At 38.2% G+C, this 26718-nt stretch overlaps 1 protein-coding gene across 1 annotated transcript; it reads left to right on the top strand.

Annotated features, from left to right (window-relative positions):
- The first annotated feature begins 52 nt into the window (after window positions 1–52).
- Window positions 53–26684, top strand: TRIM23 (tripartite motif containing 23). The gene is made up of 11 exons (XM_074855052.1): window positions 53–204; window positions 1120–1282; window positions 12008–12129; window positions 13016–13294; window positions 13899–14081; window positions 14605–14820; window positions 15882–16016; window positions 21267–21396; window positions 21514–21624; window positions 23033–23157; window positions 23513–26684. Exons 1-11 carry the CDS (start codon window positions 103–105, stop codon window positions 23690–23692), a joined length of 1746 nt encoding a protein of 581 aa, XP_074711153.1. The 5' UTR covers window positions 53–102; the 3' UTR covers window positions 23693–26684.
- The last annotated feature ends 34 nt before the right edge of the window (window positions 26685–26718 follow it).

Here is a 26718-nt window from a genome sequence, read left to right as displayed (position 1 = left end):
GGGGAGCGCATGCGCCCGTAGGGGCGGTGCCTGAGGCGGGCTCCTTCCTGCCGGCACCGGGCTCCTTCCTGCTGTCGGCCGCTCTGCTCCGCCCTCCCTAAGATGTCGGCCCTAGGTGTAAACAAGGTCGGGGCTGGTGCCGGGCTGGACAGCAGCCGGGGGTCCGGTGGTAGCGGCCGCGGCCCGGCGGGCGCCACAGTGAAGGTGAGACGGGCTGCTCGGCCTCTCGTGCCGTCCGGCCCAGCCTCCTCCTGCGGCAGGGCAGGCTGTGGCGGCCGGGGTTGCGCCGTCGCTGCCCCAGCTAGGGGAAGGAGTAGCGCGGGAAAGAGAGTCTCCGGGGCAGGAGGCGTCCCCTGAGGCGGCGGGGCTCAGCTTGGGGCGGGGCGGGCCAGGAGGCTGCTTCCGAGGCCCCTCCGCGCGTGCCGTGGGGTGCCTCGGAGCGGACTGCGAGGCGGGAGGTCTCAGTGTGAGGGGAGGGGTGACTGCCCCAAAGGGGAGCTGTGTCGGAGAAAACGTAACCCCTGGCTCCCTGAGGTGGTTAGCTGACGTTATTGTCTTACGGATTGTCGCGTGAGGATTTTTTCTTTCTAGATGACGATCAATTTCGCTTTTTATTAGCGATTTAAGGTCTTCCAGTCCCCTGCTGTTTGTTCCTGCTACCTCGGTGCTGCGTTTGTAGCTTCATAAATGTCTAACTTGGTATGACTGACCTTTTTATGTGCATCAGCTATGAATGGAAAATTTTCTCCACCGGCTGATGGTCAACTTTGGCAGTGTCTTGCCCTCCGTTTCCTTTTCCTGTGAGAACGTTTCTGTTTACTTGGTTGTGCCACTTGACCAGTGGGCTTTTCTTGTGGCAGTGCATTAAATGAAGTGGGCAAGAACTGGTGCTGATCCAGTGGGAGTCTGAAGAGTTAAAATATTCTGTTCATGACTATTTGGGTTTTAAATATCATTGGTATGATCGTTATTTGTGTGTACAAAGTGAAACTAATGTCTCAGCCTATTTGCTGTGACTGCAGGAACTTCTGTAATATAGACAGTGTCATATGGCTTACTGTATGAAGCTTTGTTTTTTTATCAGCTCAAAACCAAATATGGTCTCTTTTTAAATTATAGGTTCTTGAGTGTGGAGTCTGTGAAGATGTGTTTTCTTTGCAAGGTGACAAAGTTCCCCGGCTGCTTTTGTGTGGCCACACTGTCTGCCATGACTGTCTTACCCGGCTTCCCCTTCATGGAAGAGCAGTTCGTTGTCCTTTTGATCGACAAGTTACTGAACTAGGTAAGAAAATGTAAGTCTAAAGTTCTTAAAACCTGTCAGCCGAGGATACCCAGAAGGTAATTCTAGATACAGATTCTCCACTCAGTGATAATATTTCCAAGTAATGAATGCACAGTGTTCCATTTCATTTAGAGAACTTCATAGCACTGTTACGCACTAGTAAAATAGATATTTTAGTAAAAGGAAAGTAAAGATTTTTGTCTTTTTCTTCTTGAACCTAGGCTTGCAAGCCTTATAACCTAAAGTCTTTCTGTACACCTATATTTACGACGAGACTAATTTCAAATTAGTGACTAAGGGTTCCTGAATAGGTATTAATTTCCTGTTGTCCTAAATGCTAAATAAAACATGCAATTGAATAGGTAGTGTCTTTGACAAACAGATTTGTCTGGATTCACGATGAAGGGATATAGAGGGAAGTATTGGTGATAACAAACCTGGGTTTTTTTAAATGTAATTCTATATATGCAATAACTGATAGTGACAGGCTATCAACAGGAATTCCCCTACTGTAGGAGCATCTGCAGACAGTGTTTGAAAGGATAAGATACAGCTTTCGTCCAAGAGTGGAAGTTTATTTTAGACAAAAGATGACACATGCTTTTAATTCCTTCAGAATAGGAATTGCTTATTTAACACAGGGTTGCAGAGAAGACGAGTTATCAGAAGAATTTTTACCAAGAAGAATTTGTTAACAGAACTGGCTTCAGCAGTTTTGAATAGCACAGGGTAAAATAGCTGTTGGAAGGAGGAGAATCTTCAGAGAAGGAGATTTCTAATCTAGTAATCCATGAAAGAAATGTTTAAATGTCAAATTCCCTTGAATAAGAATTTACTTTGCAGTAAGAGAATCTGCTAGACTGTAGATCAAACTGAGAAGAATATTAAGGCACTCTGTGGGATGCTTTCATGGAAATAGGGGTCAGGAAAAGAAATACCAGTCTCATATGAAAGAGGGGTTTGTTTTCTGGGAGGAGGGATGTGGTTAGTATGAGCATCATGAAAGATTGCCAGTCTAGAAGACGTGGTTAAGAGAGTCATGATTTGTCTTCTTATCTATGACTGTATAGCTGCACAAGATTTCTTAAAGCATGCTGTTAAGGGGGAGAACATTAGAGCACAAGACTTAGCCCTGCTGTTGCGAAAATTTCTGTCCAAGACCACTGCTTGTATCTTGTAAAGTAAAAGGAGCATTTTTATTATGAACATGCCACTTCTTAGTTTTAGTTCCACAAGGGAACCTGTCACTTCTTCGTTTTTATTGTGCATTTTTTTTTCCCAGGCATTTGAGTGTCCTATCATAATTTTTCGTGGGTTTCAGGTTCAACAGAAATGGAAGCTTTATAAATACATTTAAAGTTTTTTTTTCATCTTACATAATACTGAGGGTCTTCTGATGAAACGCAGTGAAATATTATTATACTCATAAGGCTCCTACAGATAGAAAGAGAGAAAAGAAGCTTCAGCTTTTCTGTCTAGGATAGTGGACTTGCATGCTGCTGGCTAGTACTAGAAAGAAGGATGGATGATACGCTGTGACCAGCAGTTGCACAAAAAACTGATAGGTAGAAAATTTTACAAAACAGCTTGAAAGTGAAAATACTTCGGTGAATAAAAATGTTCTGCATGGTTATTTGGGCCAAAAGAGGGTCATAGCCACTTCTAGGCTTACGAGGTCCATAAGAATTGTCTTAAGAAATATTTCTTCCAGCATGTGAAAATGGGGTCTTTTGTGCAGTGCAGCTTGTCAGGGCCCCTCTGAGGCATCTGTGTATTTTTTGTTTTGATCTAATCACATAGTAGTTACTGCTCTTGGTTAAATCTGCTGTGCTTGTAGTTCTGTTTCCTTCTAAGAGCTCAGGAGTGGAGCTGAGAGGGAGGCATTGCAACTCTGGACCCAGGGCACTTCTCATCCTTCCCTCCCCTCCATTTCAGGACATGTGAGAAAACAATCTCTGTTTTTCACCCATTTCTGCAATTACCATTCTGCCATTTAATGAAGTAGTCTCAGGAAGCTGTTTAGTATCTAAATCTAGATTATAGGATTGCTGCCAAGAGAAAGTTCTGTTGAAAGAAGAGCTGTATAATCAGGATATAAAGCTACCTGTGTTGAACAAAGTTTCTTAATCAGTAACTGTGGATTTTACGGATGCTTTTAGATGGTCATTTGACCTATACAGTTCAGCAGACAGACTTGCTTGTTTTCCTTTGCTCTTATTACAAAATCACTTAATCCTATATGAGTCCAAGTGTTCCCAAGGCATCTTGGGAACTTTTTGAAAGAAATACTCAAGAATGTATATGTACAGATACGGCTGTATTTTCTCCCTTCTGAAATGGACATGGTTTAAATTTACTTGCCTGTCTCTTAAATATAGATATATATATATAAAAAACTGTATGGGAAGGCAGGGTTAGAGTACTTTGTCAATCAGAATTTCTGGAAATATGGAGTCTGCAAGTGAAAATTGACAAGACATTGTTTACGTGCTTAGCAAAATATACTAATAGTTCATGAAAAATTACTATAAGAGAAAATATTTAGTAATGAACTGATAGGACTGAAGCCTGCCCAGACCATATTACTTTGCAGAGTAGACTAAACATAGATTTTGGGGGGTTTTTTTGAGAGTTCTTTGATGAAGTTGCCTGTGATTAATCTTCTAGTGGAGAATTTTAAATGAGTATGTATGTGTTGAAGGTATATGAACTGTCCAGTGACTTTCTTCAACTAGATTAGCATTCTTTAACCAAAATGTTAGAATGGAAAAGCTTTTCAATTTCCAAAATTTTGAAGGCATATATTCTGGAGATTATGTTGACTCAGTCAGTATATTTAGGGAAAAATCTATAAAATGGTCTTTGTAGAAGAGGAGGCTCCTCTTAAAGCCTTTTCCTTAAAATACTTCCGTTTGGGAGAAGAGGTGAACCATTTCTTGCAAACTGCTTTCTCTCTTCTGTGTTGGATTAGTGGTTTGTTGGGGTTTTTTTTTAAAAAAAATAGAACGGGACCAGGGAACTGTTGGGAAAGATGTGCTTATTTAAAAGCTTCGGAGTCTCTGGCTTTTGACTTTAGCTGAGCACCTCTGCTAAGGAAGCCTTTAACAGTTTATGGCTCAGTTGAACTCTCCCTGCCATCATCACATTACAGGACTGAAACTATTTTCTGTCATTAGGACTTGTTGAACTGGTGTGTGCAGGCGTTGGCATCCTTCATGCAATCCATCCTGTTAGTATTGTTTATATCTGTATATTCTTTTGCTAGTGTTTGAGTGCTGAGATAAAACTTCAAAATGTTGTGCAAGAATATGTTGCTATAACGTAACATTCTTTCAGCTTTGTTCAGACCTTTAGACAAAAGTTGCTCCTTTATTCTTTGCATTATTTATAATCCTTTTGCAGACAAGCTTCATGCTTTTGAAAATGACATTTGTATTGTTGGCTGGAGTCAGTATCTTCGCTCTGTCACTGTCTCATTCCTGGCTGACACACTTCCTGCTATTCATGTCTTATTCTTCTTTTGAGAAGAGACAGTCAGATTGTGTAGTGGTTTTGTAATGGACACAAACATCCCTTGTAGGCACAAGGATGAGATCACTGGACTCTTTTTCATTTGTGACCAAAGCAGGATTTGAGCTAAAGTCAAAGAGATTAAATGGATGTATTCACCCGACTCATCTTTTAGTGTTTTTAAATATAAAATAAACACTTGATCAGATGTGTTGAAAATATGTATGTTGAGTACATAGTAATTTTATAGTAGGTTTAGTGTAAAAAGAAGCAAAGTAGCTTTTTCTCAAATACATAAACTTCATGGTAGATACCAGTGAAATGAAACATGACTTTATGATAATATATATTTTATAGGGTGCTTACTAACATGTATCAGAATCTCAGGACATGTAATTAAAAAAAAAAGGCAAAAGCAATGTAACTTTGTTTCTCTTGACAGCTTTAAGTTATGAACTAGAAAATAAACACAGAATAGCTACAGACTTGTCTTTTCTGTTGGTTACATTTCAGTAAATTAGTTCTGCTTTGATTTTTCTGGCTTGGCTTGGCTTTGTCTTCGTGCCAGACATGGAACAGAACTAACATGATTAAAATCAGGTATGAGAATGTAAACTGAGGAGAGAACTTCTTAGTTTGTTGTTTGTTTTCCTCTTTTTTTTTTAAATAAATGTATTAAAAACTATGGAATAAAATAGTTTTGTAAGAAATGCTACAATGATTGAACAGCTTCTTTCTCTCTCAGCCATATCCAATGTTTGCTTAAAGGCTAATTTGGTACAATTTATTTCATAAGTAGGTTTATCCTTTTGGTGCATGTACATCCATATATGCTCTGCTATTAATGAGTATCTGGATTAGTGGCTAATCTGGAGATACAAGGTCCACATTAGTATCAGCAGTCATTATATTGTTATTGTGAGTATTTTGTATACTGTGGTAACTGAAGGTTGTGCACAGTCAGTTTGCTGTGGGGTAGTGCTATTCTAAACACTGTAGAGGAGAACCATCTAGCCACTTTTTTGTGCTTTGCTCTCTGTGAGTTAGTGTCTAGAAATCTGTCTAGATACAGTGTCAGCAAATCCAGACTCTGTTTACAAACTGATTTGGCATAATCTAGATTCTAAAAGTGGATATTGCACTCTCTATTTCTTCAACTTTTAATAAGAGGTGACTCTTCCTTGCTCTGTGTTACAAAAAACACTGTGATCCTGCTAGGAGTGCTAGAGCTAAAAAATAATAAAGCTCTGAAGTCAGAATATATCAAGGCAGATGACTGTCCTGGTGCTAACTGTAATTCTGGAGGACCAGAACATAATTGCTGTAAACTCTGTCAACATCTGTGGCAAACAAAAGTTAAAATACTTCTTTTTTTGTTCACAATTTATTTTGTGGAGTACACTGAGCTTAGATTGGGTGTTGGTATGCTATCTCTACCAGAGAAGGCTTCTGCAGTGGAACTGATAACTGCAGAGAGCACTGACATGCCCTTGCTTTATACCTAACTTCCAAGTTACTAACCAATACCTTGATAGGTGCGTTTCCAGAAACAGCGGATTTTATAAAATTAATAGTCTTTTAATGGAAAGCATTTTTTTTAAACAGATAGTCAGTGTTGTTTTGTACCAGCTGAAGGTGTTGGAGGGGAGAGTAGCTTATATATACTCCCATATAGCTATAGGAAAACTCTGAACTCTGTCTTTTTTCTGTGAGGCACTTCTATTTTGAGTTTGGCCACTGAGAATATTATGGTTGATGGTTTAAACTGTGGGTAAAAATGCTTAGGAGAGAAAATTTCATGTGGCAAAACTGCAAGCTACCCAAAATTATGATGTTTACATTGTAGGTATGTTGGTTCCTGGTCACATCCCTCTTCAGAGGTACCCTAGCATTGTTGCTCTCACTTTGTCAGATGTGGCGTGCACCTCGTGAAATTACTTGTTCTGCTCCCCTTAATGGGAAAACAATTGGTATGTGAGCATTCCAGTCTTCCACATAATTGTGCCTAGTCATGTAATGTGGCCTTGCTCCTGAAACAGTACTGCAGGAAAAATGTTGTTAGGTAGTAAAAGCACTTGCATGTATTTCAAACAAGTTTTGAAGTCTTAAGACTGAAAGGCAGCCTCTTTTGTTTTGTAGCTCTTTGAGTAAAATAGAGAATGTTGTGGTTTAACCCGGGTAGGCAGCTCAGGCTCATGCAGCTGCTCGCTCACTCCCCTGCAAGTGTGACAGGTGGGAGAATTGGAATGGCAAAAGTGGGTTGAGATAAAGACAGTTTAATAGGTAAAACAAAAGCTGTGCACACAAGCAAAGCAAAATAAAAAATTTATTCACTGCTTCCCACTGGCAGGCAGGATTTCCAGGAAAGCAGAGCTCCATCTCCTGTAGTAGTTACTTGGGAAGACAAATGCCATAACTCTGAATGTCCCCCTGGCTTCCTCCTCCTTCACCCCAGCTTTTATTGCTGAGCACGATGCCATATGGTATGGAATATCCCTGTGGTCAGTTGGGATCAGCTGTCCAAGTTGTGTCCCCTCCCAACTTCTCATGCACTGCCAGCCTACTCACTCTCAGGGCAGTGTGAAAAGCAGAAAAAGACCTCAATGCTGTGTGAAAGTTGCTCAGCAATAGCTAAAATACAGGTGTGTTATCATCACCGTTTTGGTCACAAGTCCAAAACATAGCCCCATACCAGCTACTATGAAGAAAATTAACTTAATCCCAGCCAAAACTAGAGAGCAATTCTTAACAAGCTGAAGCTGATGATAGGAGGACTTGCATATCCATTTGTTTTGGGGATTTTGTTTTCTTTTTGTGTACTCTTTCATACAAACAATATTGTAACATATCTAGCTCTTAAAAGTATTGTCTTTTATGTGATGACTATATTTGAACAAAGAGCCTTTGTAGCAGGGTATACTCTCTGTGCTGCAAATCCAGACTCCTGTGGGAGCTGAAGATCCATATTCTTGGAACTGTAATTATTCTGTAGCTGTGTGTACCAAGCTGAGGAGCAGTGAAAGATGAGTATTTGGGGTGGGTACTTCATTTTGCTAGTTCTCATAACTGCCTGGTACTCATAGTAGTTGGTGTGTCTCTGTTCATTTGGAACAGCACTTTCACTCTAATGATACATCAAAATCTATGGAGTGTTTGATAAATCTCAGTACTGACGGAGGAGGAATTAATCTCTGTATAAGATCCGTGGGGTGACATACTCCTACCAGACCATGACAGGGCAGCATAATTTAGGAATTATGAAGTGACACTCAGGAGAACCAGACAACTCAAGTTTGGCTCATGTTCTTAGATGGATATGTTTGCATGGAGTGTGAAGCAAATAGTTGAATTACAAAAGCAGCATGCATATGCAATTTTGTCCCGATAGTGGTGTCCCACACTCTAAAAAGTAACTGCAGCAACCTTTTCTTGTCTTACACAGTTCAGAAGTTTCATCATAAAACAAGATGAGACAATTTCAGGTCCTACAGATTCTGTTTAAATACAAGGTGACATTTCCACACACCTTCTTAGCTATGTAAATGTACATCTGTCACTACCCTGGGCACTACTGGTAATGTTGTGCCTTCTGTCATTCTACTGAAAGCTAACAAACCCTCCCTATTTCTTTTCCTAAAGTTAGTAGCTTCTGTGCACTTAAGTAAACATCTGACAAAGAGATAAGGGCAATATTATGTGACAACACTAGCGTCCACATCTTGCCTTCCTTAGAGCACTTCTTTGGTGCACTCAATTAGTATTCAGCAGTAATGTTAGATATAATTAAGTAATTTCTTGAGTTTCTTTTTGTTCTCGGATATGTTTTTTCTTGAGCTGGTAAAAATGTTACAAGATCATAGGTATTCATGGGTTAACTCTGATTTTTTTTTTTTTAGGAAAACAGGATGTTTGGAGGTTTTAATGAGGATTGGCTTATATATCTGTGTTTATCAATTTTAATAGATCATTGTAAAATCCCTGTGACAACAGCAGAAGAGTTCATTGTAGCATTGAGGCTGGAGGAGGAAAGAGCACATGCATTTCTTATCCCTTCCAAATTAGGAATTGTTAGCAAATAATTACACCATCTATCTGAATTGGCATGTATTGATACTCTATATGAACAGCCTTGTTAGTGTCAATGAGGAGTTAAACTGATTCTGAACTGTGAAGCAGTAAAGGTTTAGTTTGTGCAGGAAAAACTTCAAAAGTTGATCTGCCTCCGATTTTAAAGAATAAAACCACACCCAAACCTACACCCAGAAGTGACGCTTATTCTGGAAATTCGTAGTGAATTCAACACCAAGCTCCATTAAAAACACCTCTCTATTCTTGGATCATCCATCTGTAATTGGCCTTTCCTGATTTCCACAAGTATGTAGTTGTGATTCAGCAATGGTAGTCAGCCTATTGCAGTTAATCAAATATAACTTTCTAGGTGTTGTATATTGAGGAGAACCTCAGATTCTGTCTACTCAGTCTTTGAAAATGGCAAATATCCCATGTGAGGAGTGTCTGATAGCATACTATTAAAATGTTTGTTTTCTGTGTAACAGCTCTGCTGAGAGGGAAGTTGCTAGGTGCTTTCTGCATTAGATGTAAATTACTTTTTAAGAGCCATCTCTTAAGAGCGCAGGAGCAGGCAATTCAAAAGTGTCAGAAGTCAAGCAAGCAGGGCAGAAGTCCGGCTTGGCTGACCAGGGATCTCCTAGAACTTAGGTGGAAAAGGAGAGTGTACGGACATTGGAAACAAGGACAGGCAACACAGGAGGACTACAGAGATGCTGTTCACCACTGTAGGGACAAAATTCCTGTGGCCAAAGCTTAATTCAGTTCAAGCTGGCCAGCAGTGTGAAGGACAACAGAAAGGGCTCTCTAAAATATGTTAATAGCAAAAGGAGAATCAAAGATAACATAGGTCCACTGCTTGATGAAGTCAGTCACCTCACAAATAGGAGAATAGAGAAAGGGGAGACATTTAATCCTGGGGTAATCCTGGTTATATGTACAAACTGGGGGATAAGAGGCTGGAGAGCAGCCCTGCAGAAAGAGATCTGCAGATCTGCGTCGATGACAAGTTGAATATGAGTCAGCAGTGTGCCCTGGCAGCCAAAAGGGCCATCTGTGTCCTGGGGTGCATCAAGCACAGCATAGCTGGCTGGTCAAGGGAGGTGATTGTCCCCCTCTACACTGCACTGGTACAGCCCCACCTCGAGTACTGTGTGCACTTTGGGGCGCCTCAATATAAGAAGGGCATCAAACTGTTAAGAGTGTGTCCAGAGGAGGACAACAAAGATGGTGAAAGGTCTTGAGGGCAAGAGATCACTTGGCTTGTTCAGCTTGGAGAAGAGAAGGCCAAGGGGTGACCTCACTGCAGCCTACAACTTCTTCAAGGGGAGCAGCAGAGGGGGAGGTGCTGATCTCCTCTCCTTGGTTACCGGCAATTGGACACAAGGAGATGGGATGAAGCTACATCGGAGGAAATTCAGGTTGGACATTGCAAAAAGGTTCTTAACAGAGAGTGGTTGGCTGTTGGAACAGGCTCCCCAGGGAAGTGGTCACTGCACTAAGCCTGTCAGAGTTCAAGGAGCATCTGGACAATGCTCTTAGTCATATGGTTTAGTTTTAGGTAGTCCTGCAAGGAGCAGGGAGTTGGACTCAGTGGTCCTTATGGGTCCCTTCCAACTCAAGATATTCTATGATTCTAATTCTCTTATTTGGGAAGAGAATGAGAGAAGAGAATGGGACAACCAGCTGGAGGGTGGCTTTGCAGAAAAGGACCTGGGGGTGCTGGTTTACCTGGTGTGCTGTTGCAGGAAAGGAGGCAAATGGTATCCTGGGCTGATCAGGAAGTGTTGCCAGCAAGTCCAGGGTGGTGATTTTTCACCTGTCCTCAGTACTGCCGAGGCCACACCTGGAGTACTGGGTCCAGTTTCGGACTCCCCAGTACAAGAGAAATGTGGAGCTACTGAAGCAAAAGGCCAGTAAGATAATGAAGGGACTGAAGCATCTCTCATATGAGAAAAGGCTGAGAGATACAAGTATCTGAAGGGAGGGTGTAAAGAAAATAGAGGAAGGCTTTTTTCAGTGTGTCTAGTGACAGAACTAGAGGCAATGTGCACAAACTGAAACACAGGAAGTTCTGTCTGCACATAAGGAAACAATTTTGATTGTGAGGATAACCAAGCTCTGGCACAGTTTGCCCACATGGGTGGTGGTATCTTCCTCCTTGGAGATCTTCAAAAATTGTCTGCGTGTAGTCCTGGGCAACCAGCTCTAGGTGACCCTGCTTGAGCAGGGGGACTGGGCAAGGTGATGTCCAGAGGTCCCTTCCAACCTCAAACATTCTGTAATTCTGTAATGACTAAAAAGTAATGATCCACTGCTTAAACATGATGCTTCATCTCTTGAGGCACCTTTGTCTTGCAACAGAGAAAATGTCTTTAACTTTATGACAATGATGCTGAAAAAAGTCAAGGGATGGTACTTTCTTGGAGAAGCAATCAGTAGTGTTCTCATGTGCTTCATGGCCTATGCCGGTAGCATTTAGCATCAGTCATTGGGATACAATTTTGGTTTTGCTTCTCATCACATTGCTTCATGTTAATGTCTACAAAATGAGGATGATACAGGAGTAGACATGGACTTCTGCTTTGCTCTAGGGAGTATGAGATATCTTCTTTTTTGCTCTATCAAATAGTGTGGTATGTGGGTCTTTCTTTCTGAATATTGTTTTAACTCTTACTGAGGTTTTTACTGAACTGAGATCTGCAACAGATGTTGCATCTTGTGGTTCATTATGAGGTTTGTCAGTGTGAATTCTTCACAGCTTCTGTTAGTACAGTAGAAATGTTCACTGGTCATAGGTATGCAAAATGTTAATTTTTATGATACACACTAGGGTTTGTGTTTAGTTGTTAGCTATTGCAGGTTATTTTACAAGTGTTTTTACTGAGCTTTTGTAAATTTTTAATAATCCTGGCGTCTTTTTGGCAGGGAAATTCTGCATAAATATTAAGTAGTTTCATGATGGAAGGGTAGTGTGAGCTTATGTAGAAAAAGTAGTAGTTGTATCTCTAGTTAATATCATTGTGGTTAATGTGCTCTTAACATTTGTCAGAATCTCAATTGTGGTTTGTGGATCTTCTCATGATGGTATTTGCTTGAGGTTTTTCTTCCTCTCCTCCCCTTCCTTTAACTCTTCCTCAAAAATAGGAGATTCCGGTGTCTGGGGCTTGAAAAAGAATTTTGCTTTGTTGGAACTCTTGGAACGGTTGCAGAATGGACCTGCTGGGCAGTGTGGGACAGTAGAAGAAGCCATTGGTCTATCTGGAGAGGTACTGAGTTTTTTAAAAAAGCAAAAATTTGTTACATTTGCCTAAAGTTATCTTTAGATAGAAAAAAAGTCAGTTCTTTGCCAAATGTAATTTCACTAACAGTGCTATGTTTTCTTTCAATATCTAGTATTAAGGTTTCAGTTAATTGCTTCATAATTAAATGCTGATCTGTATTAACTAAATCAGAAAATGAAAAGGTATTGCCAAGCATGCATACTCTTTTCCCTTTCTTTAGGCTTTTGAGATTTTTAGAAAAGGTTACTCATTTGGATATTTCAGTTGTAGTGAGTTAAGAACAGCTTTCTAAAACCTCTTAGAAACTCTTTCTAAAGCTTCAACTCTTCTTGCATTGTTGCCTTTTATAGTCATTTGATATTAATACATCATGTGATAGTACTTTATTATCAAAACTATCTGCTTTAATAGTTTCAAGTATTAACAACTGGTACTCAAAAAGTATCATGGAGTGCCATTCTAGGAATAGATAACTGTCCTAAGTGTGTATCTGTCCATTGGTGTTTTGTCTGTCTGTAACTTTGTAATTCTGTTTTCTGTAATGACTGCTGTGGAGGAAATTAGTGGAACCTGAGTTATTTTATCCTCCAAACCTTTACAATTTCCACTGAAGTTTGGATTTATAAAATCACTGAACACCTTTAGAATAATTTACTGGAGTTGCCTGTAAAGGAAACTGACTTTTGTTTTTTTAAAAATATATTGAGAACTTAAAATCAAGTTTTCAAAGTAATCCAAATATTTATTAGTGTGTAAATTCTAAAGAAAGTCTGTTTTCAGGCTTATATTGCTGTCAGGTCTTCTGATTTTTCTCAGTTATTGGGATTCAATGTTAACAACTTCAGTTGTTTGTTTTGTTTTTTTTTGTTAGAGTAGCATTCGTTGCGATGAAGATGAAGCCCACGTTGCATCTGTATATTGCACTGTCTGTGCCACTCACCTGTGTGCAGATTGTTCCCAGCTTACTCATTCTACAAAGACACTAGCGAAACACAGGCGTGTACCTCTTGCTGATAAGCCTCATGAGAAGACCATGTGCTCCCAACACCAAGTGCATGCTATTGAGTTTGTTTGTTTAGAAGAGGGCTGTCAGGCGAGTCCTCTTATGTGTTGTGTCTGCAAAGAGTACGGAAAGCATCAAGGTCATAAGGTACTGCTAATAATCTGTTTCTAGTCATGCCATCAGGTGGCTTTTATAATTACTTATCCAATGAGGGTACAAAAGCTTATGAAGAAAGGAGGGTAGATTCTTGATATGTCTTTATAGAGGTAACTGCATACTGTTCCTTTGTTTTCCCTTCATTTCAGATAACTGCTATGGTAAAATTACAAGAAAAAAACAAATTTTTTTCTAAGACAACAATAAATTATTTATATATGAAGATGGACAGTCCCTTTATCTGTTGCTTTTCTGAACTTCTCGCAGCATTGAGTCACCAGTTCTGAAAGTTGTTTTCATCATGCAAACAGTAGGCTCACCCAACCTGGTGCAGTCTAACCACCCTTCTTTTTTTATAATTGGTTATGGTAAACAGGCAAATTTGTGTGTTTATTTGTGTAATTGCTGTATGCCTATCAAAGTCTCAGCATAATCGGTAACTCCTGATTGCATTTTAACTTGCAAGATGGTTTTAAATTCTTGCTTTTCTCTCCTATATGTATGTATGTACACACATACATGAATATGTAGTAAAATAGAAAATATTATTAAGATATTTATGATTAATCTTTGATATGTTGCTTTTAATTAATAGCATTCTGTCTTGGAACCAGAAGCAAACCAGATTCGTGCATCCATTTTAGACATGGCCCACTGTATAAGAACTTTCACAGAAGAAATCTCAGATTATTCCAGAAAATTAGTTGGAATTGTTCAGCATATAGAAGGAGGAGAACAAATAGTTGAAGATGGAGTTGGAATGGCCCATACTGAACATGTATGCCTTTTTTCTCACAGAGTATTTGCTTTTTATAATAACCAAGATAAGGAATTTCTCTGAAAATTACGCATAGGTTTTATAAGACAAGACCTTAAGTTCTTATCTCTACCAAGTTGGTATTAAGGCTTAAGCCAGCAGATAGAGGGGAACTTGTCATTACAATGATTTTAGACTGCATGAAAACAGGGAGGCAGTAGGGAAAGCTGTATAACTGCTAGTATGGTATTGAAGAACTGTGACCGACTGCATCTGTTTTCAGGTGCTGTGATGCTACTGAGGTTTTTCCCTGGTCATTTTTAGTAAGATGTGTATATATATAAGTAAGCTACTTGATTATTGAAGTAATTTCTTGGAGGACCTTGGTCTTAGGGTTGGTAAGACTTCCAGTATCACTGGGATTTGAACTGTGATGTAGCCAAGGAGATGTGAACATAAGTTAGAAACTGGAATAAAATGAAAAATGTGCTTCTGGAATCAACTGGTGTCCTTAATCATCTGGATCTCCTGACTGCAACACTAGGTACCAGGGACTGCAGAGAACGCTCGCTCATGTGTCCGAGCCTATTTTTCTGATCTTCATGAAACCCTTTGTCGTCAGGAGGAAATGGCTCTTAGTGTTGTTGATGCTCATGTGAGAGAGAAGTTGATATGGCTTAGGCAACAGCAAGAAGACATGACCATCCTATTGTCACAGGTTTCAACAGCTTGCCTTCATTGTGAAAAGACTTTACAACAGGTAGGTTGGCAAGTGAGCTGTTACATATGGCAAGGTACATGGAACTGCAAATTAGGGTTAGGCTACAAACGAAAAAGTTAGATGGTACTCTGCATTTCCTTTCCAATGTTAAAACAATAATGATATAACATGAGATTGAAATATTCATTATGGGGGGGCGGTTAGACAAGGATAATAAGTACAAAATCATCAAGTCTTCCAGTTGCTGGACATCCTGTGGCATGGTTCCCTTGTCTGGTGTAATTTTTAGTTATTTGTGAAGTTAGTGGGAAGGTGAGATGAAACTGAACCAAAAAACCTACAAGATTTGTGAGAAGAATTTTGCAGTTGCAATTACCAGTATAGGTGTTTGAAGATAGTTGTCACATGAGGCTGGCGGGAAAAAATAACTTTTGGTACACTTGTAATATGGGTAATTCAACATATTGAATGTGTGAAGAAGGTGGCTGTATGAGAGTATCTGATCCATTATTCACTTAATTTAGTGACAGCAAGAAGTAAATAGTATATGTGCTGAACAGTAAACAGTGTGAGAAATTATTTCACTAATGTGTTATTTGTACTTGTTTTTTAAATTTGTTTAGAGCTAGTGTCTTTTTGCTTAGTCAGATGTACTTTTAACTATGCAAATGTTCCCATCATTGGTGGGTGGATATTAATCTTTGTGTTGTGTGTGGCTGTATGCTGCAAAGCAGCTGCTCTATTCCAGCTGCTGAAATGGTGCATGAATGATACAAATCTTCTTTATATATTACCTTACTGTATCTTATAATTTATATTCGTATTCCTACAGGACTAAGAGAGGTCAAAGGAAAAGTTTTTTAAAACTACAGAACTATTTAGTATCAGTTAAGTATATATTATCTGTTAAGGAAGGATGACAAGGCCTTCACATTTGTATAGGAATTCTAAATAAATCTGTTTTGTAAATGTGAGTTTCTTTAACTAGAGTATTTCTATTTAAAATGCTTGATTTCCAGTCATAATATTTACATTGTGTTTGGTTATTTTAAATAAGTTACTAAAGGGAAGGCATGCTTTTCTTTTCTTTGTCCGTTTAGGATGACTGCAGAGTAGTGTTGGCCAGACAGGAAATTACAAGATTGCTAGAGACATTACAGAAACAGCAGCAGCAATTTACGGAACTTGCAGATCATGTACAGCTGGATGCTAGCATACCTGTCACTTTTACAAAGGTATTCTTAATCTCATAAAAGTACAGCTATCCCAAATGTAGTTTAAAAGAAAGCAGAAATAATATATGTTCATTATGATGCTGTATTTGTTGCAGCGAATTTATGCAGTTCAGTATCACTTTGAGCCACAGTGTCTTATCATATCATGAGTGCCAGCTGGTATTTGAACAACAAAACCACTGTTCTGTTCTAATTAATGTGAGAAACATTCGTTTGATATTGTCTGCACCAGTACCTTTGAACATTAGCTGCTTTCTTTTAAATGTGTAAGATAGTATTTGTGAATTCTAGAATTGCCTTTCTTTGGAAACATTCCTGATGTACATTCAATTCAGACCTGGAATCTACCCCTTGTTTTTCCATGTATTTTTGGCTTTTTCATGACAACAGCATAACTTCTGCAAAATGTTTATTATTTCCTGAAAATTGCACACCTATATTTAAGTGCAATAATGCTATTATAACTTTCAGTGTATAATATTAAAAATAATGTATTTCCTTCAATTTGTTAAATGAAAATTTGTCTTACAGTTGCTTTGTAATCACTGATAGTTTAGACACAGTTCATCTTTTAAGTAGGTTGTTTTTATTGCTTTAATATAATTTCAATACCACCTATTCTTTGAAAGGGATGAAATTATTTGGAGTTCGATAATGATGATACTTTTCATGTAGGGGAGTAAATAAGTTTGAAACTGTAAGGAACAGGTACTTTGGCTTATGGGGTTTTTTTTTAGTTCTGAATGGGTGAAAGTGGAGTAGGATCTATTGTTGCTGAGATGAAAGTGGGGATTTAACTGTTGCTGTTGAAGCTTTTACTATAAGGAAACAGATGCTTCTATGGGGATTCTGTCCCAGTTCTTGTTGATGTCAGAAATAAAATTTCTTCCAAATAATTTGTTTTGTAACTTCAGTATGTTTGAATTTCCATGTAATACCTGCTTTGTCAGATGAATAAATGCAGCATTTTCACTTCTGTCCCTCCCTTCCCTATTCAGCAGAGACCAGAGTTAGTCCAGTCAGGGAGATCTCTTCTGCAAACCCCCATTGTTCCATGAATGAATCAGCATTCATGTTCCACAGATGATGAATTGCATTCTGTGTATTCAGAATTAATTGATGCTGCTGTCTCACAGGACTGAGTCAGAGAGGGCATTTTGGATGTCTGGTTCTGCCTTTAGGAGCTGTTCATCTGACTCAGAAAATTTTGATTGCAAATTTCTGAGCACTTGGAAAGAGAATGGTTGCAGCCAGCTAAGCTCTAATAGATCTGAAATGGGACTTGACTTGGGGGACCCGGAAGTCTTCCAGTGTCTCTCTACACCTCGGCTTTCTTTAAAAAGAAATGGGGCTTTTATTGTTTTTCTCCTGTGACAAATTGGTATTTTTATGAAATCTTCTGGTATTTTTATGAAATCTTCTGAAGCTTAGATTCTGAATCACAAAGGTGCTAAAGCAAATGTAATTTTTCACAAAAACATCAGTGACCATAAAAAAGTAAGGTGAAAATAATTACTTCAGTCTCTTTATGTTTCCTCACTTCTGATGAAGTTTAAAGCTCTCTTTCTACACAATGTTTTTTTAGAATACTGTTATGCTGATGGGCACTGTTGTGACTTGTAGTGAGGTTTGTTGTACCTGAAAGGTCTGTGCCTGGCAGGAAATTTCAGACAGAAATAAAATCTTCAGATAAAAACCTGTAGACTGTTATTATATAACTGAGAAGGTCTTGCATTGAAGGCTGCATCCATTATAAAATTAAGAAAAAGTTTCAAACTGTACCAGATCAGAGGAACATTCTGTATCCACTGAAGATTGTGGAGATTTAAGGAGGGGAGGCAGAATTCCTTTTCACTATTGAAAGTGAGCAGGTTTTATCCATATTTATTGTTTCACTGATGGCACCAAAACCATGGATAGTGCAGTTTCTGTCTCCTAAACCATCAAGCAAAATGATGCGTGTAAAGCTCTGAAGGGAGGATTTGGAGAATTCCAGCACAAGATGCCAAAGATCTTTCAAGAAATATATTTGTACATAATTTCTTTTAATATATTGTTTCCAGTGGATCCTTCTTTACCTATGTATTTGTGAGGACTTTGAAGAAGTCAGGTTGAAATATCTTCACGTACTTCTCATCCAGGAGTATGATCCTTACATGAAGAGAGAGATTGCTGTTTTGTCCTGGTCAAACAGGAGCAGTGGCTGTGGAGTGTTATATATACCGGAATAGCAATTAGTCATCCTAAATATTTATGTGTACATACTGGGGAGAGAGAAAATGGTTAAGAAAACATAATCTGAGATTGTAAAGAGCACTTACCTGTCAATGTTGAAGCAAGTATGGGAAACTGCTAACCCTTACCAACACCAGGAGTACCCAAGAAGACAGTAATCTGTCAGAGGGAAAGCACTTAACACTATCTTTAAGTAAACCTGTATACAGCTTTTGTCATGTCAATAAATTTCTCAGCAAAGACAAAGGACAAGGACAAAAAGCAAGAGACCGCAGTTGTGTGGATTTTTTTTTCTGCACTTTCTGTACTTAGATTTAAGAAAACACCAAGTTTTACTTGAACAGAAATCATGGGTTATCTGTTTTTAAGTGTGCTATCAAGTGATACACCTGCCAGAAATGCTTACATGAAAAGGTTTTACTGGCCAGATTTTTTTAAGTAACACTTTTAATTGAAAGTGCTGATACAGTTGATGCAGAGATATTTTTTTATCTGTCAGTTTCTAGCTGTGATCATCAATAGTCAATTATTTCTAATACTTACTACAGGTGCTATACATTGTTTTCTGAGTAGGAACTTTTCTTGCAAGGTTCTTCCTGAAGTGACAGAATTACTCACACAAAAAGTAGAAATTTGGTGTCTGTCACAGATTGCATTTTGATTCCTTCTGAGAGAGTGCAAACATACTGAGAACAACCTATTTTCACTGTAAACCTTACAGAAAGCCAGCTGCAATGGGATGGCTAAATTTGACAGAATTATCCATCTCCTCTACTTCCTTGATGCTTTAAGTTGCACAGGCCAGCACTGTCTCTGTCCTCCAGCCACAGGAGCTGTAGAGGTAACTGGTGCTTCTGGTGGAGCCCTGAGAGGGTGGCCAGGCTGGGTCACTGTCAGTGAACTCTGGCCATAGCCAGAGTGCTGCCTCCAGCAAGAAACCTGTAAATTTAGCAGGTCTATCCAGAGCTGCCTCTCTTCCTTCCCCCTTCCTTTCAGGCACAGAGGAGAACTGGGAAGACTCATCCCCAGAAATTTTAGACAAAATCAGAACTGAGGCTTCAGTGTGAAGAGGCTGCTTGGAGGCATGGCATTTTTTTGACTCTTCAGTGCCTTTTGCATATTTCTTTCTGTTCTTTCTCTTTGCCTGCACCTTTCCTGCTGACACACTTGTTGAGCATCTGCCCACAAGTTTTTCTTCTCCAGGAGATAACCCTTTCTGATAACATGCTGTGTTGCAATGTTGTCACTGAATTTTGCAGCTTCAGCTCTGAATCCAAATACCTAGAGCTTAGAGGAACTTTATTAAAAAGCAAATAAGTTTCAATGTCTTATTTTCCAAATCTCAGATATTCAGTTAGCCTTTTGATTTTGGAGCATCTGCCTTGTGTAGTATCAAGCTGTAGTTCTGAAACTGCTCAGCTTGTACAAGTTTATTTCACAGATTCAAATAAAGTCTTTTTTTTTTCACAACAGATAGTTAGCCTGTGGAGATATGCCAAGGATCTTCTAGGCCGTAAATGTCTGTGGCTTCAAGAAACAGACAGACAGATAGATTCATAGGTGAATAATTCATCAAGATCTGTTAGTTGCAGAAACTGCACTGTTGGCTCAGTAAGTCCATGAGCTGCAAGCTGTTAGACACAGGGAGGGTGTTTAGGGGAGTTATCACCATGGGCTTTCCCTGTTCTTTACTTTCACATGTATCCACCTTTACCTAGTTTCAGACAACATTCTAGATTACATGGACCTTTGATCTCACTCCTACAATCATGATGCTTCTGACTTTTTGTGTTGTAGTATTTGCATTTTTATTTTTAGAAAGCAGTTTCTCAAAGTGTTTTTACTGTCTTTGGAGACTGCAATAGCATAAGGTGATTGAATTAATCTGTACCGATTGTTCTGGTGGTATACTACTTCATCTGTGACAGAGCAGAGAATGGAGTTGCATGTCATGATGACATATCCAGCTATATAATGGATCCTCTGTGTGGGTATATATATTTATCTATGTATCTCATGTCACATGATGTAGATGTTTATAGATCTGGTCACTCTGGTGCATGTTGGTCATGTACCGGGAGAGGTTGTAGCATTTTTGCATTCAATAAATAGCATTTCAAATGCAAGAAGAAATAAAAAGCTGTGTGGGGTAGACACAGATTTTTGTGTGTTGCTTGCCCAGTACAGTGCAAGAAAACAAATAAATTGTCACATGTTTCTGATGACTGAAACTGGTATTTCATCAAGGTAGCATTTCTAAGTAGTTCAAAATATGTTCCAGGGATAACTAGTAATCTTAGCTTATGTTGTTCATTTTACAGTTTACAGTTTGCTGCTTTGTATTAGTAATTACACGTAATCACAGTGTTAGTGTCAGCTTGTTCAATACTCATGGTAGCTAGGTCTAAACTACAAATAGGAAGTTGATGCTCTTTCCTTGTCTCCAAGCAAGACTTGGGGGGTTTTTTATTAATTTTTCTTCACTATTTCAGATTGCTGCTAAATGCTAATAATGTTGCTGTTGTAATGTGGTAAAGGCTTGGAAGTGGCTTGAGGTAAAGAGGCATAGCTATGGAGCCTCCAGCAAGGAAGTAGTTATGTAGGTGAGGGCATTAAAAATGTGACAAAACGTAGTGGAAAAGCTACAAAACCAACAGAGTCTTTTGGTCAGAGAATTCTAACTAATTGCTATGAACAATTCAAGCAGTCTGAGCCAAGAATAATGAAAGAATTGGAAATTTTATCAAGTGTAGACATACTAGCATAAGATTGGCTGTCTTTCTAAAAGGTGTGTGATAACTTGGGCAGAAGTTTACAGGTTCACTACAGAGATTACTGGATATTTTGGAGGTGATTAGTGATTGTGCCTCATATTTTTGGAGTCCATCGATTTAATCCATCTGTTTTTGGAGTCCAATCATTTACAAATAGTGACAAGGTAAGTGTCTTAAACATAAGGGTTTTCTAATTTAATTTCCTAACTTGCTCATGTTTAGTGTATGCTCTTTCTTCCAGGACAACAGGGTACATATTGGACCAAAAATGGAAATTCGGGTTGTCACTCTAGGATTAGATGGAGCTGGCAAAACAACTATTTTGTTTAAGTTAAAGCAAGATGAATTCATGCAACCAATTCCAACAATAGGTTAGTAGCAATAATTTAAATGTAGTGATTTTTTTGAGTGTTTGACTTATCTGTAGAATTTAATTATTTTATATTCATATAGAACAAGACTAGAAAACTTTAATATTTTTATTCCAGGTTTTAATGTTGAAACAGTAGAATACAAGAATTTGAAGTTTACTATTTGGGATGTAGGAGGGAAGCACAAATTGAGGCCCTTGTGGAAACATTATTATCTCAATACACAAGGTGAGACTAATACAACTTTTAAACTGTATTTTGTCTTCTGGCTTGTATTTCAGAGCCAAAAAGATTATTAACAGAAGTACTTTATAACTGTAGAAAATTGTTCATCTAATGCAAAGTACAGCTGCTAGATTCATGAGCTAAGAAATTTCAATCCAGTTGGTCATAGTTGCTGCATGATAAAGGTGCATTGTCCATAAATCCATCAGACAGTTCATGGAGCCAAACAAAATTAGAATCTCTGTTAAACTGGTTCTAGCTGACCATGGCCAAGGTGCAGCATTCCAAAATTTGCATAGTGAGAAGTAGTACTTGCCAGGTATGAAATTTAAATAGCACTTGAAATGAAAATATGATGATAATAGCCTTCAGGACCCTTTAGTTGGCAACTTCAAAAAATTCTACAAAGTTCTGTAACTTCTGACTTCGTATTGCAGTGTAATATCTGGTTCGTAGACTGGATTACTGATTCTGAAAACATTGATCTAAATGGTGCTGACTTAGATATTCATGCTGTCCTTCTGTAAATCATCCATAGTTGTATTCCAATTTAGAAAGGGGTTCCTCTTCATTAAGTGATTCAAAATTTTCTGAAATACCTAGGAATAACAAACATTAGTTTATGTGCTCCACTTTGTGCCTTCATTCCAAACTTTAACATTTTACATTGTTTATATTTTCAAACTTTAAAAAATCATATTCTGGGATTTCTGTTGTCCTCCTAAAACTTACCCTGTAAACACCAGTAGCATGGAATCATGTTGGCTTTGAGGAATTGTATGTTGGAGAGAAATCTTAAGCAGTTAACCTGGTGCATACCTGCAGTAAGTTTTGTTTAGTTTCAGTGTTGGGGGTTTTTTCATTGCAGAAACCATGCGTTTAAATTCTGTCCTCTAGCTTTCCCTTCTTGACTCTCCAGTCTTTCTGGCATCTTGGTTGTTCTCTGTAGTGGATAGTAAAATCCATGGCTGCTGTGTCGGATCCAGAACGATCTTCTCTGGATTGTGTGGTCTGTAGCTGAAGGAAGCTGTGCCTATTTGGCTGAACCTGTAGATTTTACAGCCAGTTAAGGGAAACTGGAACAAGAAATGGTTTAAACTGAGATACTCAATCCACACATAGTAAATCTGGTCTTAGAACTAAGTAGTTAAAATATCACAGCCTTTATGTTAGACTTGGCAAAGAACTTCAGATTATTTTTTTTTCCCTCTTTAAGGATGAATTCTATTTTTTGTCAAAAGTGTAGAGGTATGTAAGGCATTTCTCAGTCCTCTTGGCTTTGAAATTGAAGCTGTGCACTGCTGAGAAACTTCACGTAGAAGACTTAGAAAAAAAGAATTGTGTAAATTGAAAGCTAATTTCAGAGCTTATATTTGAATAAGTGTAAAACATTTCTATCTTTCTTTCATAGCGGTGGTGTTTGTTGTTGATAGCAGTCACAGAGACAGAGTCAGTGAAGCACACAGTGAACTTGCAAAATTATTAACAGAGAAGGAGTTGCGGGATGCCTTGCTCTTGATCTTTGCTAATAAACAGGTACTTGTGATTTTTTTCACTCTGTTACTTTTTTTCCTCAGTTTGGGTATCAAATCCCAACTTTCTGAACTCTCTGCTATGGGTAGGGAATGGTAATGTGGAAAGCAGAAAATGTAAGTGTTTTCCTTATGTCTAATGTTGGTAAAATAAGTTATGCTAGAGTGCTTAGTAGGTCCCAACAGCCAGTTTTTATTTTATGGTAACAAGTAGTAAGTGTGCAACTGTTTTATTTGGCTTTTGTGTTTGGAAAGCTTTTATGTGATATGTAGCTTCAGTGTAAGCCATTGGTTAAAAATAAAATACTTCAAACATAATACAGAAGAATAATTGAGTCTTGTATCTGATTCTGTTGCAGGATGTAGCAGGTGCGCTTTCAGTGGAAGAAATCACAGAACTGCTGAGTCTCCACAAACTCTGCTGTGGCCGTAGCTGGTATATTCAGGGTTGTGATGCCCGAAGTGGTACAGGACTTTATGAAGGATTGGACTGGCTTTCAAGGCAGTTAGTGGCTGCTGGTGTCCTGGATGTGGCTTAATTTTACAGTAGCTACAACTTAAGGTTGTAGTTTACTGTTTTGTTTTGTTTGCACGATTTAGGATGTTGTTGCCAGGTCTGCTGTCTGAAGAGGGGACTTTATTTAACTTGGTGGTTAGAACAAAATATAAGCCTTTATCCTAGATTGGATAATTGGTTCAGTAAACTTGTGCTGTTACAGTGTTTTTGAAATCTGATACATTTACAAGTAATGGTATGGGTTTGTTACAAGGGTGCCTTGAAATTATTTTTGGTGAAATTATAGGTTAGTTGTTATGATTTAAAATTCTTCCCTGATAAAATATGCATTGGAGTTCATGTCATAATTATAACAAGATTACAGTAGTTAATTGTTGTCAGAAAAATTTTGAATGGTTTAGAAATACTTTCCCAGGAAACTATTCCGAAATCTGTCTCAAGTTATTAGGATAGCCAGCTCTGTTAGATATTAAAGAGTAGCACCATTTATTTCTGACTAAAGAATGCATTCATCTAAAGGTGGCATTGAAAATCACTTGCAAATACTCCACAAAAAGAAAATGTTTCCCTCATTATTTATTAGCTTCCCTGTTTGTTACCAGAAGGCAGTATAACTGGGCAAAGAAAACTGATAATGGGGAACAGTGTTGCAGGGCTAGGGGGCTGTGGCATTGTTTAGCTAGTCATTTTCTAGTTGAGGGGGAAGAGATTATTTGGGTTTTTTTGTTAATCGGACACATGCTAAATTATTTATGGACAGGCTATAGTGATACTGAGGTGGAAGTGTTTTGTGCATGCCTGAGGACATAATCTGCCTTTAGAGATTAAGTTTACTCCTCAAGAAGTCAAATGAAGTTTAAAAAAATAAAAACTTCTTAAAGAAGTAGTGTGGTATAATGTCAATCCAGCTGTGTACTCTTACGTAGAAGTCATGCTTCCAGATTAAGGTAGTAGCCTTCAAATATTAAATAACAGAATGTAAAAGCAGTGCACACTAATTATAACTCTTAGAAGAACAGATGGTATAATCCAGTATAAACTTTCCATAAATAGATTTTCAGTTCTTACTGTATCTTCTACATGGAACTGTTACCAAAGCCTTCATTTCTGAAGATTACTTATTCATAAACCCATGAAATGAGTGTAGAGGTGTTTAAATTTAGAAAAGGTTGCAACAACTTAGTGATGCCTCTTTTTCTGCTGCACATGCAACTCTGCTAACAGTTTTATCTGTCTGGTATGTGCACCACAATCTTTGTCCCTCCTCTTTAAGTACACAGCCACTGCCAATTGAAGAAGCCATGCCATGGACCTCTTCATGTCAGTAGAGGAGCTACAAAGAGCACGACCAATAGATCAAAACTGCATATCATCACTTTTCTTACTGGAGTAGAGGTGATTCAGGAGAACCAGACAGTGGAAGTGAGCAGTGTTGTTTCACAGATGGGTAGATATTTTTGCCACACTGAAAAGCGTGTTTACCTGTGAGAGCTTTGAACCTCGCCTGGCAAAGAAAATGTATCCTATTATTCGTGGCTATGGCTTTTATTGTAATATTATCAATTTTATGATGTTATCCCACTTTAGGCTTTAGGTAAAGCCAAGAATGTATAAACAAATACTTCAGTACATTTGCAATTTTCTTCAAGAGGAAACAGTTAAGGTAAATACTTTGTCATAATGACACTTATTTGTAGTTCTCGCTTGTTACTTAAATTTCATGTAAATGGTGTTAAATGCAGCTTCAGATTCAGCAAGTCTAATGACCTGAATAGTAACAGAAAGAACACTAAGCTTCGAAGTAGTTAAAGGTTTGTGAAATGGGCCTCAATGCCTATATATGTACATAGATACTGAGAAGGGGTATTTACTCTTTCTTCAGATGACCTGATAAATTTGGAAATAGTTTACAACAAAGTGAAAGGTATTTTCTTCCACCTACCGAACTAAAAATTGTTCATCCTTCCCAGCCTGTAACTTCTTGCACAATAGACTGTTGGCTGCTCTGACTTGAGCATCTGCTTAGCCTGTACTGCAGAGCAGTCCCATACCTAGTTAGGGCTGATTGTCCCTTCGTAGCTCTCTTGAAAATATGAACAAGTTCTGCTAAGCATGGTAAATACCTTTTCCTGGAATATTTTTAACAGAGAAGACATGCATTCTTTACAGAAAAATCCTGATTCTGTAGTTTTATCTTTAGCTGGCTTATGCTTCAGTTATACATGCCTCTCAGTAGTTCTACTTTTAAAATATTCAAGGCGACCAGTTTGGATTTTTTGTAACATTACATTTGAGGGCAGAGGAAAAATTCTCACTCATGCCTATTTTTGAGTACAAAGGATTGTTTGCGATACATGGAATGCTACCATAAAAGCATTTTTAAATGGAATTTATTTAAGATGACTTGAATTAACTGTGAAAGTGTTGCATTAATCTGTGAACTCTTCAGTGTAAACAGGTACACTAAGAGGTTTATTTGTATTATACATTCATACTACATATAAACAGCTTTAGTTATAAATTTAAGCTTGTTTCACCAGTTTTACTGAACTTTAGTTTTTAGTGTACTGACTTACGCAATATGTAATTGGAATATTTCCTCAACTAGAACTCACTCAAGCATTACTAACTATGAGGATTATTTGAAAAGACTAAATAACTTTTCATAGGATTTTGACTCAGTTGTGAAATCAAGTAAATACAGCATCCAGTGACTGTGTTGTGGCTTTCTTTAAAGAATCTCAGCTCAAAACCAGTATGTCTAGGCTAACTGAAAAATAGTTTTATCACTTGATATCGTCTTACTGTATGCTATCTTCAAATTTATTGTGGACTATGTGGACATGAGGTTTTTATTCTGAGATAGTTCTTACTCTGAACTGTTGGAGTAGGTGTAGATGTTATGTAAAGATTTCTTAGAAAGGGCTCTTTTAATGGAAATAATTCATGAGCTGCTGCAATTTGAGTTGCCGAGAAAATTCTTTTCAATAAAAATCTAAATCTTTGAGAATGAATTATAGTAAACGTGCATTTTTTTCCTTTTGTTAA

The sequence above is a fragment of the Strix uralensis genome, chromosome Z (assembly GCF_047716275.1).
Source record: "Strix uralensis isolate ZFMK-TIS-50842 chromosome Z, bStrUra1, whole genome shotgun sequence".
Lineage (NCBI taxonomy): Eukaryota > Metazoa > Chordata > Aves > Strigiformes > Strigidae > Strix > Strix uralensis.
This window is presented reverse-complemented; position numbering and strand designations above follow the sequence as displayed.

Bases quoted from the DNA above. Each gene is read 5' to 3' on its own strand.
- TRIM23 (XM_074855052.1), top strand. From the start codon at position 103: ATGTCGGCCCTAGGTGTAAACAAGGTCGGGGCTGGTGCCGGGCTGGAC. The intron at 1,283-12,007 runs GTAAGAAAATGT...CCTCAAAAATAG, and splicing joins TCGACAAGTTACTGAACTAG to GAGATTCCGGTGTCTGGGGC. The intron at 12,130-13,015 runs GTACTGAGTTTT...TTTTTTTGTTAG, and splicing joins CCATTGGTCTATCTGGAGAG to AGTAGCATTCGTTGCGATGA.